This window comes from Marmota monax, unplaced genomic scaffold, assembly GCF_021218885.2.
Source record: "Marmota monax isolate L192 unplaced genomic scaffold, Marmota_monax_Labrador192_F-V1.1 WCK01_AAM20220418_F8-fsc00542, whole genome shotgun sequence".
In the NCBI taxonomy this organism is placed as follows: domain Eukaryota; kingdom Metazoa; phylum Chordata; class Mammalia; order Rodentia; family Sciuridae; genus Marmota; species Marmota monax.
The window spans coordinates 36,173-49,286 of record NW_026693316.1 but is presented as its reverse complement, the minus strand read 5'-3'; the positions used below and the strand labels follow the sequence as shown (position 1 = coordinate 49,286).

At 48.4% G+C, this 13,114-nt stretch overlaps 1 protein-coding gene and 1 long non-coding RNA gene across 2 annotated transcripts; both read left to right on the top strand.

Moving 5' to 3' along the window:
- Positions 1-83: 83 nt before the first annotated feature.
- LOC131424641 (uncharacterized) lies at positions 84-766 on the top strand. Its single transcript, XR_009228004.1, has 2 exons — positions 84-299; positions 414-766. It is a non-coding gene; the product is annotated as an uncharacterized LOC131424641 (long non-coding RNA).
- Positions 767-10,467: 9,701 nt separating this feature from the next.
- Positions 10,468-11,976, top strand: LOC124100980 (sperm motility kinase 2B-like). The gene has a single exon (XM_046456649.1). The coding sequence runs from the start codon at positions 10,468-10,470 to the stop codon at positions 11,974-11,976; it is 1,509 nt and encodes a 502-aa protein (XP_046312605.1).
- The last annotated feature ends 1,138 nt before the right edge of the window (positions 11,977-13,114 follow it).

Genomic DNA, 13,114 nt, shown 5'->3' with positions numbered 1-13,114 from the left:
TGAATCCTGAGCTTCAGAGATGTTTAAGGAACATCTTGGTCATTGATTACACAGGGGATGCTAATATTGTGTTAAGCCGAGTGCCTTCCGCCTTCCGTCTGGCCTTCCTTTCTTACGCTCTCACAACCTTGACTTTTCAGCTCAATTTATAACTTACTTGACATAAAATATCATTAGCAAGTCTAATGGAAAATTCCAGTGAAGGAGAGAACCCGCCTCCACTATGGGATGGTTAGCTATTAATTAAAGCTGACACATGCCCTCCGCGCTACCCTCCATGATGTGTGTGACAGATCAAGGTTAGTATCAGATGCCTGCGGAGGCAGCTTTTCCAGGATGGGCTCTTTCTCCACGTCACTATTGGACGTCACCCAAGTGCATTTTTTTTTCTCCTTGTGTTTATGTTTTATAAGGTGTTGCCTCTTAACAGTCGGAACGCCAGCTGGCTGCAGAGTGCAGAGGTGGTGGAATAGTGTACCAGCTCCCACGGGGCTCTCAGGGTGACCAGAGGACTCCAGGCTGGGACATGGTTGCAACAGGTCTCTCCAAGATGACATCTGGGCTTCTGAGCGAGCTTGGAGGAAAAGAAAAGATTTCTGTTTTCAAATTCTTCTACTAAAAATGAATTCCTTGGGCTGGGGTTTTAGCTCAGTGGTCGAGCGCTTGCCTCACATGCATGAAGCCCTGGGTTCCATCCTCAGCACCACATTAAACAAATAAAGATATTGTGTCCATCTACAACTAAAAAAATGTTTAAAAAAATGAATTCCTTTGACTTGTTCTCTTTGGAAATGTGTGTGTGTGTGTGTGTGTGTGTGTGAGAGAGAGAGAGAGAGAGAGAGAGAGAGAGAGAGAGAGAGAGAGAGAGAGAGAGGGAGAAAGAGAGGGAGGGAGAGAAAGTTTTGCTTCCATTTATAAAAAGTGGTGTTGTATGATATACACATTTTTATCCTCTCTGCCCCCCACCTTTATTTTTTTGGTACCAGGGATTAAACCTAGGAGTGCTTAACCACTGAGCTAATCCCTAACCCTATTTATATTTTATTTAGAGACAGGGTCTTGCTAAGTTGCTTTGGGCCTCACTAAGTTGCTGAGGCTGGCCTTGAACTTGCATTCCTCCTACCTCACTCTCCAAAGTTGCTGGGATTATAGGCATGTGCCATCATGCTCAGCTACCATTTTTCCTCTTAAAAAAGTCATCATGTAGTGAACACCTTTTCTGTCTTATAAAATATCTATGTCTGTCAAAAATTGTTTAAATAAATTGTCTAGTCTCTAGTTTTATACTGGGCTGAGCATCTTTGTAGTTAGACCCTATTAATTATTAATTTGGAATATGCTGCATATTCTTGGAGAGGAGCAATACCAAACCCATGTGCTTGAAGGTCCAGTGACCCTGATGGCCTTTTCTGCAGCCCACAGGGGCTGACTCGCGACCACCCCACCAACGGGATTAGTACCCACCCCCCCACCTGACCCATGCTGTGCTTTCTTGGTCTGTCCTTGTTTCCCTTTGAGGCTGTGCTTGACTTTAAGAATAGCTTCTGTGTAAGAATGTTGGCCCTGGTGGGACAAGGAGTCCTTAGTGACGGAGCAGGGCCAGCAGGAGAAACTGGCTCCAGAGGACACAGCCACTGCCCCCACGGGGTCCTGATCTGAGACGCGTTCATAGAACAGCAACTCACGGACCTCTTGTTCCTCCAATTGGAGCCCAGCCCTGACCCTAGGGAGGCTGCAGCCCGGGGCAGTGATGGCAGAAGAGGTGTTACCAGAGAAAAATGGGACTGGGAAAAACTTATCCTACAGAGATGAGATATTGACTCAAATTTATCACCCCAGTGAGGATTTTTTTGGGGACTCGATGGCTGTACTTGAGGTTTGGTTCATGGTACCAGCCTTCTGCAGGAAAGGTGTGGCTGTCAGCACCTTCACGGGTCAGAGGAGAGGTTTCCTGCAGACCCCTTGGGGCTGGCAAGAAGTGAGCCCATTTGGATGTCTCTGAGGGCTAAGCCACCTGTCTGGTCCGTGTGCTGATGGAATCTAGTGCTGGTCTCCTTTCACCTCGTAACTGCACACAACTCCAGCCAATCAGAGGCTGCATACTGGTGCTAGTACACAGTGTGTCTGCGGTACTTCGTGGGACCCAGCACTATTCTTTGATTTATTTGATCCTCATAAAGGTCCTGGGAGGAGTGCTGTCACTAAAGTCCACCCCACTGTGGGGACACAGGCACCCAGAGGCAGGAGCGGTGGCTTATCGGTGACAGAGCTGGCCTGGCCCTGGTGGCTGCTTCCTCCAACTCAGCTCTTTTCCCTGCAGAGCCTTCAATAGTCATTATTTTCATGAGTCACACCAAAGCCTCTTTGCAAGATATGTGGCCTCTCCATGCCTCAGAACGTGGGGTGAGTCAGGAAGTGATTGCTGTCACCCCTGCAGAGTGAACTTGCCCCCAATGTACTCACTCCTCAGCTACTGGACTTCATAACAGGTGGGCAGACAATGCAAGTAGCTACAGTGCAGACTGCCTCCTGTGGGGGAAATTGACAGACCGGCAGTCCACAGGCCACTGAATTAGAAATCCAGAGCTGGCGAGGGGGATCAGCAGCGGTTGTGACAGAGAAGCTGCAGTATGGTCCCTTGGCCAAACTCTCTCTTGAATGCCTTTAATGTGCACCTAGCAGCCTTCTCTCAGCTTCCAGGGAATAGACCTCACCGTCATCCTGAGTTAGTCTACCTCCTGATCCTGGCACCAGACTCTGTGTGTCCATCTGTCCAGCCAATCTGCAAGTGTCTTCAGTTGCTCATTCAATATCTGCTGTTGATTCCTTCCTTAGTGCCAGGTGCTGTGTGAGGTCACGGGGACATACCGAGAAGCATGACAGCCCAGGACATCTGTTGGGATGCTAAGCCTCGTGTCCATGCAGCAGAGAATAGAGTTTGATGACATATTCTGTGTTTGGACTTCAAGATGGAAATTGAACAAATACTGAGTGATTTTAGAAAGAATGTCTGTGCAGATTGTTTGTTCTCCCCAGTCTCTCAGCTTAGGGAGCAGAACGTGATGTCAGGAAGGGGGCTCACTAGTCCTCCCGCCAGGCCCCTGGTTTTTCAGAAACCTGAGGATATCTCAGGCTGAGAAAGGACGTCCTCCTCAGATGGCTCAGAGAGGCCCACAGGCAGAGATCTGAGTTGTTCAGATCAGTGCTTAAAGTGGAAAGGCTCCCCCCGCCCCAGCACGGCTAACCAGGCAAAGCTACAGGAACCTGAAACACAGACTTGGTGAGACCTCAAATTCTTTTCAACTAAAGTTGTGGCCAAAGAAACAGGGTAGAGAGCTGGTTGAAGCTCTTCCCTCTCCCTCTCCTTTCCTCCCTCTCTCCTCCTTCTCCCCGTCCCCCGGGGCAGAGAATGGCCAGGAATCATGGGCTTTGAAAGTGCCCATTACAGAAATGCTATATTATTGCCCAGGGGAAGGACAACTATGGCTTTGCCCACCAGAATTTTGCTAAAAAGATTCATTTTAGATCAGAGAAGTTGAAACAAAAGGGGAGTTTACTAGCTTCTAATTTTACTTGTCCTGGAGGAATCATGTGGGTGTAACTGCTAGGGTAAGGGTCAGTGCTGGAAATACCTTTAGGGCCCTTCTGATGACTCTCCAGTTATGGCCGCCAGTGAGCAGCTGCCTCACATTACCCCCTGGGATTATGAACCCAAGTGCTGCTGCCCCCCAGCCTAGGTACATGAGGCCCAGTGGTTACTGCATGACAAGTGAAGCAAAATGGCCAAGGACATTTTCATGCGAACTTTGCCAGCTGTTTCTTGATAATAATCTCAGGAAGCGCATGTGTGTGCACACACACATAGCCTTCATTCTGCAGGATCTGCATCTGCAGATTTAACCAAATGCAGATTGAAAATACTGAAAAACTTACATCTGTACTGAACCCAATGACTTACACAGTATTTACTTTGTATTAGATATTACAATCATCTAGAAACGATTTAAAGTTTCTGGCAAATGCTATGCCATTTTTATACAGAGCATTTGAGCGGCCCAGGATTTTAGTATCTGCAGGGCAACCGGGAAACAGTGCCCACTGGATACCAAGAGATGACAGTATAATCTATCTTTTCTTATCTGTCAATCATCTATCTATTATCTGCCACTCTATGTTTTAGAGGAAATAAAAGCTCAGTTTCAGAGGACCAGAGGAATTCACGCCTGAGCTATGGGGGTCAGTGACGAACACAAGATAGCTCCTCTATTCCTAGAGCACATTCTCCTTCACGCAGGACTCTCCGGGCTGCTTGTTCCTGCCAGGGTTCTTGCTGATGTGAAGAGTCTCTAGGTACATTATGCCACACTTGATACCAGCTCTAAAGGTTGGCATGTCCCCTGTCTCCCGTCTTCAATAAGGGCATCCCCCCATAGCAGAGAGGCTTGTAGGAATAAGAAGCTCCCCTCTCAGGTCAGGACTGGGCCAAGAGACCATGCGTCTCAGTCCATTTTGGCTGCTGTGACAAAATACCTTAGCCTAGATAATTTAGGAACAACAGGGATTTATTGCTCACAGTTCTGGAGGCGGAGCAGCCCAAGATCAAGGTGCTGGCAGATCAGGTGTCTGGTGAGGGTTTACTCTGCTCCAGAGATGGCACCTATTGCAGTGTCCCACATGGAAGGAGGGACAGGAAGCTCCTTGGAACCTCTCTTGAGGTCCCTAATCCCACTCATAGGGGTGGGCCTTCATGACTTTGTCACTTCCCAAAGACCCACCTCCTATACTATCATTTTGGGTAGTAAGTTTCCACATACAAATTTGGGGGTATACCCAGGTCCCTCAGATGGTAAATAGGTCAACAAACTAAGGTCTAACCGTAAAATGGAATAGTGTTCAGCAAAAAAGGAACAAATCATTATACACAGAACATGGATGAATCTCAAAATAATTTTGCTGAGTAAAATAAGCCAGATATATATAGTATTATTCAACTTCTGATTTCAAATGATGCAAACTTATCTACTGTGTCAGAAAGCAAATCATCAGTTGCCTGGGGTTGGGTGGTGGGTGTGGACTACAAAGGCGCATGAGGAAACTTTTGAGGGTGATGGATATGTTTGTATCTTGATTGTGGAGTTGGTTTCATGAGTGTATACATATGCCCAAATGTATCAAATTGCAGATCTTAATGATGTTTTGCATATCAACCATACCTCAATAAAGGCAAATAAGAAGAATATCTAAACTAGGGTAATCTGCAATATATATATATATTATCCTGGGGATTGAATCCAGGTGCTCTTTACCATTGAGTTCCATCCCCAGCCCTTTTTGTTTTTCATTTTGAGACAGTCTCACTAAGCTGCCCAGGCTGGCCTGAAATTTGAGGCCCTTCTGCCTCAGCCTGACTGGGATAACAGTCATGAACCACTGCAATGAATTTTAATAAGAGATGGGAAATGTCCACAAAATCAAATATTTTATACCATACAGATTGTTCATTAGTTCTCATGGGAAGGTCTTTCAAAAGAGTTACTGAACTTAAACATGAATTACCCCATTTTCTAATGTTAAAAAAACAAAACCGATTTTCAAATTTGCTGACATTTTCTGACATGGCAAGTTGTTCTTAGAGACACAATTCCTGGCAGATAGTTTTGAAAACCAAAAGTATAACAGAAAATGCACAACCTTGGCTGGGCACAGTGGTGCAGCCTGTAATCCCAGTGAGCCACAAGGCTGAGGCAGGAGAGTTGTAGATTCCAGACCAGCCTCAGGAACTTAGCAAGACCCTGTCTCAAAAAATTAAAAAGGCTGGGGATGTAGCTCATCAGTAAAGTGCTCTGCATTGAATACAACAAAACAAAACAAAGCACAGTATCATTCCTCATGGTTAAAGGAGACATTTTAACATTGAGAGTGTCAGCAGCTGTTTGTAAAAGAAACTTTAGATAGAGCATTTAAAAAATGAGTATGCAGAACTATTTCTTCCTATTATGTGATTTTGTTATTGAAAATGATGTTACTATTTTTAAAATTTCCTATTTTCTCCCTTCAAAAGTTGGAAGCAAAATTATCTAACTTGTTTAAAATGTTGTAAATTAAATTTGATGCATTCGATCTATTATTAAAATTATAAAATACATCACTATTTGCTTACTTTGCAAGAATAACTTATTGGCATCTGAGAGGATTTAAATTTGTTAACGGATTTGCTGGTTGTCCATAAGAAGATCTTGTGAAACTGGTGAATGAGATTGATAAGTGTGTAGTGGAATTTAGCAAACACAGCTAGTGGTATCTTTCTTCCATTTGGCTCTACTCATCTTTGTGAGCCACCATTTTCATTCTCATTCGGTGGCCACCTTCCCACCCACTGGGTGCTGCCCTCCCCCTACAACTAGTGACCAGGATTCATGGGAATTGGTCTGGCTTGATGCTTGAACCCAGTCTTATTCTAAAGATGGATTATAATATTCAAATTCAGTGTGCTGGCCTGGGATTATGAGAGCAGTCTCAGGACCACAGAGGCTCTAAAACAATCAGTAATCACATTTGGACCTTGCGTTAGAATATGTGGTTAGGCTATAGTTTAATTAGGAGAATGTCAGCAGCTGTTTAATTAAATGGACTCCAAAAACAGCTAACACTCATGATGACTGTAAATTATCAATCAAGTCAGGGGGTTCTCTGCTATTGTGTGGATGTAAGTTGTTCCCCCAAATCTCCTGGGTTCATGCAGGAATGTTCAGAGGTGAAATGATTGTGGGAGCTGTAATCCAGTCAGTCCATCCCAGTTTGAACAGACTAGCTAGGTGGTAACTGGAGGCAGGTGGGGTGTGGCTGGAGGAGGGGATCACAGAGGGTGTTCCCTGGAAGGGTGCATCTTCCTTGTGACCCCTTCTCCCCTCTCCTTTCTGCTGCCTGGCCCTGCCATGAGCTGAGAAGCTTTCCTGTGTTGGCACCTTCTCACATGAGGTGCTGCCTCACCTTGGGCCCAGCATGATACAGTTGGCCAGCTATGAACTGAGGTCTCTGAAACCATGAGTCCCAAATACACTTTTCTTCCTCTAAGTTGCTCTTGTCAGGTATTTTGGTCACAGTGATGCAAAGCTGACTAACAGTCTGGAAAGCAGACTCTGGGACTCTAGTGCAGCTGATCACAGAAGACAAGAAATCTTATTACAGAGGACATAAAAGCAGCCATAAAAGCAGCCATCAAAACCTTCTTCAGGAGGGCATACCTGCAATCCCAGCTACTTAAGAAACTGAGACAGGAGGACTGCAAGTTCAAGGCCAGTCTGGGAAACTTAGTGAGAGAGCCTGTCTCAAAATAAAAAGAGATGGGGCTGTAGCTCAGTAGTGGAGTTCTTCCCTAGCATGCATGAGGTCCTGGGTTCAGTCCCCAGTGCCACAAAAAAGCATAAACCAAAATCTTCATTATGGGCTGATTTAAGAAGGTCAGAGTGATTCTGGGGGTTATTTTGCATCCAATAAGAACATCCCAAAATTTATAAAAGTAAGAAGTCAAGTAGAAACATTGTGATGTGCTTAGACTACTTCTTGACCTTGGCTGTACCTTCAAGTCACCTGTAGAATTTGCAAAAATTACTTTGGGGGCTGGACATGGGGGTAAACATCTCTAATTCCAGCTACTTGAAAGGCTGAGTCAGGAAAATTCTGGGTCTCACTGAGTTGCTTAGTGCCTCACTTTTGCTGAGGCTGGCTTTGAACTCATGCCTCAGCCTCCTGAGCTGCTGGGATTACAGGCAAGTGCCACCACACCTGGCTCCATCATAGTAATAATTTAAGCAAGACACTTGAATAAATGCTAAAACTTGTGGCTGAAAGTTTCGTGAGGAATGGAATATTTACATGATCTCAACTAAGTCCTTATTTTAAAACAACAGTGAGAAAATCTGAAAGATATCACCTGTTCAAGTGATCAATTAGCATCACTGGCCAGCTACAATGCAGATATGGCCAACTTCATGACACACAACCATTCCCAGAAATGGCATTAGGAAACCAGGAATCTGTTCCTGAGATACTTGGTTTGCCAAAAAGTGCAGGAGGGGCCCACATAACACTAAGGCATGAGTACACACACCAGTGCTATCAGGACCCGCACAAATCCCAGGGGAGTCAAGGTCAAGATCCTGAAAGTCTTCAGCCACAGTTCAGTTGCCTTGTCCACATTGACCACCACAAGCTCAGGAAGCCTGTTGGTGCCCCATTGCAGGGGTCCCTATCACCAGTGTCTCAGACTCCATTGGCCAACGTTGAAAGCCAAGGCCAAAGCTCAAACTGAGGCCCCAGCTCAGATTCCCAAAGATTCATAGACCCCAGGAAGATCCTGGAGCAGAGGCCTCCATCTTTCAATGTGGGGAGAGAAGGACTGGGGTCTTCCTGGGCTGCTATCTGCATGGAGCTGGTGTCTTCTATGCAGTTTGTATAAATAAATGTGAGGGGTGGGGAACAAACATCAATAATAAGAACAGAATCACGTGCCACCTGACAGGATGCAGGAAGAACAAGAACCACTTCTGTGAAATTCCTACCCAAAATGCCTACCCTGAAACCATGAGAAAGCTAAGACAACACAAACTGAGGAACAATCTACAAAAAAACTGGCCTGACCTCTTCAAAAAGTCAGTGCTTGAGAGATAAAGCAAAACTGAGGAAGCATTCCAGGCGGAGGGTGGGGCCCAAGCTGTGCAGGTGCTTTCCCTCCACAGAGTCCCTTTCTCTCTCAGCTGGTTCTCTGCTTTCTGGTAACAGAGATGGCCCTGGTGTGGGTGGCTCAGGCTGGATGGAAGGAGTCTGGTTTTTCCTTTCCTCCTGGCACCGCTGGCCCTGGGAAGGCTTTTCAAGGCCTCCTTCCCAGTGCGAGTATCTCAGGCCTGCCCTCCTTGAATGATTTCATCTCTGTCTCACTGACCTCGCCTGATCTATCTTCCATCTCACAGAACCACAGCCTCCTCTGTGGCACCTTCCTGGCAGGTTCATTGTGTCCCTGTGATGTGTTTGAGGCAGCTGAAGTCCAGATTGCTGGTGGAAGTCATAAGTCCGGTGTTAGCTTCTCAAAACACTCCCTCTTCCTGCCTTTACCCCCAGGGATGTGCTGCTTGGACTCCAGGAGGGATGTCCCCCATCGGGCCACCCCTACCATACATCGATTGACATGACTGTGAAGACCACAGGACTCACTTGGCCATGTTCACTTTGGCAAAGTGGGAGCACTGAAGATTTTCTAATAGACAAACCAGGAGTAATACTGGACAATGTGGGACCTCCAGGTTTGTTTTCTCCACAGTGCAAAACCTTTGCTCTTCTGGGGAGCTAGGCCTGTACCTCGGTGGTACAGATTTTCCTGACATGTGTGAGGTCCTGGGTGAAATCACCAGGATGCCCCTCATAAAAAAAAATAAAAGAAAGGTGACTGAGGGATCCAGTTAAATCCTCTGCCCCTCCCATCATGTGTGGATTCATCAACAAAGTGCTTTGTTCTTGAACTTGCCCGTCTACAGAACCGGGAGAATTAAGTCCTGTTCATAAATTGCCCAGTCTAAGGTATTTTGCTCCAGCAGCATGAGGGATCCCAGTCCTCAGGAACGCCTCCATTTCTTCCCTCTTTGGGAAGGACACTTTAGCCTTTGTAGGATTTTTGGCTTCCACGTTTTTATCACTTTGAATCTATCAAGTCTTTTGCATTCCAGGGCTTCTAAGAGGAGGTCTTATGAGGACCATCTGAGGAAATGATGAGGACGCCTTCCTCCCTCCCAACCCCATAGGTGTGAAGACTGAGCGCTAGAGTGTCTCAGGGGACAGAGCATTCAGTTGTGGTATCACAAGGTGGATGAGGGGCTACCGCACTTTTGACGGTAATTCCACGAAGAGAAAGGAACTGAATGCCTTGAGTGCAGGTAGGACAAGGTCTTCCAAAGCCCAAAGTCAGTAGAAATTTGGAGACTTGAAATGACAAGTCCATTGAGCTAGTGTACAAATGTTGATTTCTAAACAAGCAAACATCAGTCTCCACACCCCACTGGAGCAAAAAAAAACATCTGGAGTCCTTTTCTATTCTTATTCTGAAAATGGAAAAAGTTCTGGAGGCCCCAGAGGGAGAGGACCACTGGGGCTATGGCCAGCCATGACTGGGCCATTTCTAGCTCTGACCTCACATGGAGCCATTGTGAGGAATCTCAAACAGCCGGTATATAAGGGGGTGGCTGAGGCTGGGTTTTGTCCACAAGTACAGGAAGCTCTTGGTGGTGACCTGTCGGACACCAGATCCTTAGTGCGCTTGGTGGTTGGCGGTCGGTGGTTGTGGACTGTGAATATTGCTTTTTTGATTTGGGTTTTTTGTTTTGTCTGGTTTTGGTTTTTGATTTTGATTTATTGTTTTGGTTTGTTATTTTATTCTCCAGTTAGCATCCTGAGTGGGTGCTCCTGCTCAGGGTGTCCATGGTTAGCAACAGTAGTCAGTCTACAGTAGCGTTGTGGGGGCCGGGCTCCTGCCAGGAGCCAGACTTCCTGGACCAGTACGAGGTCCTGAGGGCCATTGGGCATGGCGAGTTTGGTCAGGTCTACCTGGCCCGCCATCGCCTCACAGGGGCAGATGTCGCAGTGAAAGTCCTGAAGACGGAGACGCAGGACATCTCGGACCTCTCCGAACCTCTAATGTTGAGGAGCCTGGAGCACCCCAACATTGTACAACTCTTTCAGGTGATGAGGACCAGGAAAAACCTGTACATGGTGATGGAGTACACAGGTGGGGGACAGCTACTTGAGCATATCCCCCCTGGTGGCATGCAGCAGGAGGAGGCCTGCAGAATCTTCAGGCAGATCGTGTGTGCCCTGGGCCACTGCCACGACAAGGGCATCGTGCACAGGGACTTGAAGCTAGAAAACATCATGCTGGATGCCAGAGGACATGCAAAACTTATTGACTTCGGCTTCAGCACCAGGTTCACAGCCGGGCAGAAGCTTAATGACTTATGGGGTACTCTGGCTTACATCGCCCCAGAAATTGTCCTGAAGCAAGAGTATGAGGGCCCCCCAGCGGACATCTGGAGCCTGGGCGTCATCCTGCACTGTATGTTGACGGGGAGCTATCCATTCAGGGGGGACACCCCTCAGGAGTTGCTGATGAGGATCACTCTGGCCAGGTTCCAGGTGCCCAGCTCTGTTCCGGTCAAAGCACGAAGGCTCATCCGCCAGATCCTGGTCCTGAACCCCAAGAAGCGACCCACAGTGAAGCAGATCCTGCAGCACCCCTGGCTGCGGCAGGGTGAGCCGTGTGCACCCCATCCTTCCAGCCAGGCCCTGCCCACACGCCCAGACCCTGCCATCCTGACCATGGTGTTCGACCTGGGTTTTGATCCCTACCAAACCTGGGTGTCTCTGGCCAAGAGGAAGTTCAATGTGGTCATGGCGACGTACCTCATCCTGAAGCACCAGCAAGGCCAGGGGGTAGGGAGCACCTTCCAGGGGCAGCCTGTGCCTCAGTGGCTTAGGCCTTGCCAGCGCCCCGAGAATCTCTCCAATGTCCCTGTCCTCCCAGAGAGGAGCACCAGCCAGCCTGCCCTGCGCACCTTCCCCTTGCCCTCTGAGTATCTGCTGCCCGAGGACGCCCAACAGCCAGGGCACAGGGACATCAGGGGTGGCAGCCTGCCTGCCATTCCTCTGCGCTGCCCGCCTGCAGGGGCCCCCACTCTCCGCAGCTGCTCCCAGTCTGACTCTGGCTTCCCCAGGCCCAAGCCCTCCAGGGTCCTCGTCTGGTGGTCCAGGGCACACAGCAGCTCCTCCTCCCTGGACACAGCCCCGAGGCAAGGCCCTGGCCACACCAATGGCTGGAAACAGGTGAGGAGCAGGATCGCTGCCTGTGTCCGAGCCCTGTGCTGCTGCTGTGTGCCATGTGTCAGCAATAAAATGGCTCAAATGTCACAGAGAAGCGACGTGCCACACCCATAGACGGCCTGCCTCCAAGGAAGTGGAGAGCCAGACAGACAGACAGTGCCAGTGGACGGCCGTCTCTCCTCTGCCCCCACCTGCGGAAGACCTCAGAGGCTGTTCTGCCTGGGACACTTCGCCCTGCTGGGACACTTCGCCCTGCCCCTCTCTCCTCTCCCACAATTCTTTTCAGATGTTTCTTAATAAATTGGTTTCAAATTGGATCCTAACCTTTTGTTCCAAAGATTAAATTGTAGGCTGATTAGAAGTAAGGTGGGGCCTCAGGCTGAGGGCAGGGCCCACAGGGTCCAACCCGCCATCCTCTCCCAGGCCTGACCTCTGTGCCTCCCTCTACAGTGCAGGTAGAGACTCACTGGCCTTGAGCCATCATGGAGCATTGGGTTGCTTTGAGCTGGTTCAGACAGATTTGTTCTACACTGGCTCTCCCCTTGAGCCAGTGTAGACATGACTTTTACTTGGTGACCTTGGCCAGGAGGAGTCCCTACCTGAGCATTGTCCACAGGGTGGGTGGCAACTGTTGAACAAATCACCTCTGAGAAGACCTGGGCGACCCCAGTGTTCTGTGGCATCGTCTTCATGATAGTGTGTGCAGGGAAGGGAGATGGGAGAGCGGGCAGGGCGGGCCTGCCTGAGGGGTCCTGGGCAGGGGTGAAGGGACTCAGCACAGGGACAAAGGAGGACGGTGTTAAAGCATTGCCAGTGCCGGGAAGAAGAGATGCAAGGGACGGTGCACCCAGGCACATGTGTGCCCACCTGGCATGGCGGGGTCCTCTGTCACTGCCCCATTGGGAAGCATTCTTGATGACTCCAGTGGTCCATGGCATGCCTGGTCACTTCCTTAGTGACTCAAGTGCCTTGGAAAATAAGGGCTGGGATCACATATCTTCTCACAATGGCCTGACGTTTGGGGAGGAATCCGCCTCCTCTGTGTGATGGGCCAACTCCTAGCCCCTCACAGTCCTTGTTTTGAAGTCCTAACCCAGGAGCTCAAAGTGTGCCCAGATGGAGAGACCGGGTCTACACAGGGATTATTAAGTTCAATGAGGCATCTGGATGGCCCTAATCAGAGGTGAGCCATGTCTTTTGTCTGGCAGAGGAAATCCGGGCACAGACTCCCAGAATTACCACTATGAGGATC

Coding starts and splice junctions, on each gene's coding strand:
- LOC124100980 (XM_046456649.1), top strand. CDS start 10,468: ATGGTTAGCAACAGTAGTCAGTCTACAGTAGCGTTGTGGGGGCCGGGC.